General features: G+C 42.1%; 1 protein-coding gene across 1 annotated transcript; it reads left to right on the forward strand.

The window, feature by feature from the left end:
* The first annotated feature begins 267 nt into the window (after positions 1-267).
* Positions 268-2,164, forward strand: LOC113502379 (cuticle protein 16.5-like). Its single transcript, XM_026883925.1, has 2 exons — positions 268-431; positions 936-2,164. The coding sequence occupies exons 1-2, from the start codon at positions 390-392 to the stop codon at positions 1,401-1,403; spliced, it is 510 nt and encodes a 169-aa protein (XP_026739726.1). The 5' UTR covers positions 268-389; the 3' UTR covers positions 1,404-2,164.
* The last annotated feature ends 861 nt before the right edge of the window (positions 2,165-3,025 follow it).

The following is a 3,025-nucleotide window of genomic DNA, read 5'->3' on the forward strand; positions in this document are numbered from 1 at the left end:
CTTAGACTCCCTTGAAGTCTCAGGTTGTGCCGTTTTCATACACCGTTTTTAGCAAATAGTAATTACTAATACGCACATGATTTAGAAAAGATAGTGAGTACCGCAATCAATCTAAACTTTAACTCTGTAGGTAGACCATCCATTATGCTGTTAGATAGCTTTTTTAACGATTTCAATATAAACTTTTGTAAATATTTTAGCAATAGTTAGATAACACTACTACACGGCGTTACCCCTTTCAACACTCCCCAGTAACGAAACCCTCACGTGCCTGATAAGCGATGTAATGCTAGTTCGGCAAGGACTGCGCAATGTACTGATAAGGGGTAGGATATAGGCCAGGAGCCGCGACCGTCAGACATCAGACACTCCTGAACTACTCCAACAACATGAACTCTTTCGTCATCGTTTGCTTCGCCGCTGCTCTTCAGGTATTTCTTAAGAATTAAGTTTGAATTATTAAAAATTAAGTTTTTATTTCAAGTTGGCCATTTTCGGGCCCTTTTATAACTTTTAGTAGTTTGAAGTTAGGTACCTGGTTCCATAATTCAATTCTAATTCAGAGAAATAGACATGGAATTCAAAATTATTGTATTATTAAATTGTGCAAAATCTACTGATCTGCCTTTTTCCCACCTATGTTGGGGTCGGCTTTTAGTCTAACCGGACGCAGATAGATCCCAGTGCTATACAGACCGACTGCCTATCTGACTGTTCAATTCTATAATATCGCTTCCGAGTAGCTCTTGCTGCGGAAGAAGAACCTGAAGAACGCCGATCGAAACATCAGAACTCTTTGAGGTTCATCAATATTTAGAGTTTCGAATACATAAGAACAACATTTAATCCAGGAAGCATGAGCGTAGCTTGCTACTTTGTTTCAGTAAACAGTGCTATAGGTGCGCTATAAATAACGTCTTCTCTTTGCCCCCCAGCTGTCATGCGCGCAGTACTGCGGCTACGCGGCGCCCCCCGCCCCGCTAGTGCTCCCCGCTCCCGCGGCCCCCGCCCCCGCCAACCCCTGCGCGGTCCCCGCCGCACTTGCCTCGCTGGCCCCGTCCCTACCAGTCCTGGCTGGTCCTCTCGCCAACACCATCTCTGCCTCCATCGCTGCCACTCTCCCGCCCCTGCTGGATGCTGCTCTGCCTAGCCTGCTGACCTCAGCCCTGTCTGCTGCTGGTCCTCTCCTCGAAGCCGCCTTGCCTCCAGGCTGTGGTTGCGGAGCTCCTCTAGCTCTTAGCTACGCGGCTCCCGCACCTTGCGCGGCCCCGGCCATCACTTACGCGGCCCCGGCCCCGGCCCCCGCCCTTGCGTACGCAGCTCCTCTTGCCCTCCCCCCTCCCCCCATGTACGCGGCCCCCGCTTGCGGTTGCGCCGCCCCCACAGCTTGCTTCTGCTATTAAGTTGTGATAAAATGTTTTAATAAACTGATTGAAAAAATATTGAATTCTTATTTTACCGTCCCTGCTTAACCCCCACATCTATGCCAGCCGAGTATGTACGTAAGTAATATCAGCCTATATTGTTGTTAGCTAAATGCGGTTAGACTGGAAGCCGACCCCAACATAGTTGATGATGAGCCTATATATGTATGTCCTACTGCGGAGCGCTTGTTGATCATTGATCACTACGCTAGCTCACTGCGAGTTGGCGATTTTAAATACTAGTATTTGGTATCCACTATCCAGGTTTACTAACGATGTTTACGTTCACGATGTGTCAGTGGTCACTTAGAATATTGAGAAAGTACTATATATAACTTTGAAATAGTCACATTAGTATTTTGCCTACATTGGAATCGAACCTACACCTTCTTGCATAAAAATCCATAAATTGTTGAAGAAATAAAAACACTTTTCTACTAATTGGTTACTACTTACTTATTTGTGGTAGAATTTAGAACCTCCTATGAAATTATGTGCCGATAGATGGCGCTTTTATTTGAGATATTTGGACGGTTAAAACATTGGATGGCATATAATTTACCCGTATATTTTAAGAAATTGCTTTGCGTAGGACCCCTCAAAGCAATCTCTAACACAGGTTACAGAAAAAAACTACAAATAAAACACCAGAAAAATTTAATAATAAAATCATTAAAAAAAACTTTGGTTAAAGAATTTAAACATGGCGCTAAATTCCAAACGCTTGATTTCGGCACACAGCGGTCGACGCGTGTTTGTAACGTGACAAAGACAATGACCGCGCGCGCGCCGAACCCACAACCCCACGTAATTAGGTATTTGGACCCCCGACCCCTGAGCGAGGAGGGACCGAGCGATGTGACCAAGACTGACAGACAATTATACATCACATTGCAAAAGTAGATCAATTATTTTTTGTATTAGCCTTTGAGAATCTGTTTCTATACTTACTTTACTCATCTGTTATTTTATACAGAGAACTTGACAACTCAAAACCGACCAAAAACATCAAAACAATTACCAACTACAATACCAACCGAATTAGGGTTTACCAACACTCAGTATTATTCCAACTAACACTTGTCCGTTTGAGGAGCAACCTTTTGACAGGTCATAAATTGACCAAACTGGGGAGCAATCGATTCAAAGTGAAATACGATTCTCTGTCAGATCAATTTTATGACTAGTCAAGTTCCTTCCCAGAAAGGACAGACAATATTTTTCAAAAAATAGTTGACCAATATATTTTTGCAGTGGGTCACACCGCTCGGTCCGTCAACACTATCAGTTACACTTGCTCGTTCATCTATTAATATTACTTTTGTACCATAATAATATGTCTACCCTCATTTTGGGCAAATTTTAATTTCATCATCTCCAATATATTTCGTTCTGGCTAGATATACAACAACTAACAAAAGCTGGAGTAAAGTTGCCAGTATTGAAATTTAACTATGTAGTAATGAAATTAAAAAGTACCCTCATTTTGGGTAATTTAAACATTTTTTTTTAACAATAGCTACACTAACATTTGGTGTTCGTTGCTTTTAAGATACTATTTACAATGTTTTTAAGACATTTTTGTTAATATTACATGAATA

This window comes from Trichoplusia ni, chromosome 17, assembly GCF_003590095.1.
Source record: "Trichoplusia ni isolate ovarian cell line Hi5 chromosome 17, tn1, whole genome shotgun sequence".
Taxonomy (NCBI): domain Eukaryota; kingdom Metazoa; phylum Arthropoda; class Insecta; order Lepidoptera; family Noctuidae; genus Trichoplusia; species Trichoplusia ni.

Coding starts and splice junctions, on each gene's coding strand:
- LOC113502379 (XM_026883925.1), top strand. CDS start 390: ATGAACTCTTTCGTCATCGTTTGCTTCGCCGCTGCTCTTCAG. Junction 432..935: donor GCTTCGCCGCTGCTCTTCAG/GTATTTCTTAAG, acceptor TTTGCCCCCCAG/CTGTCATGCGCGCAGTACTG.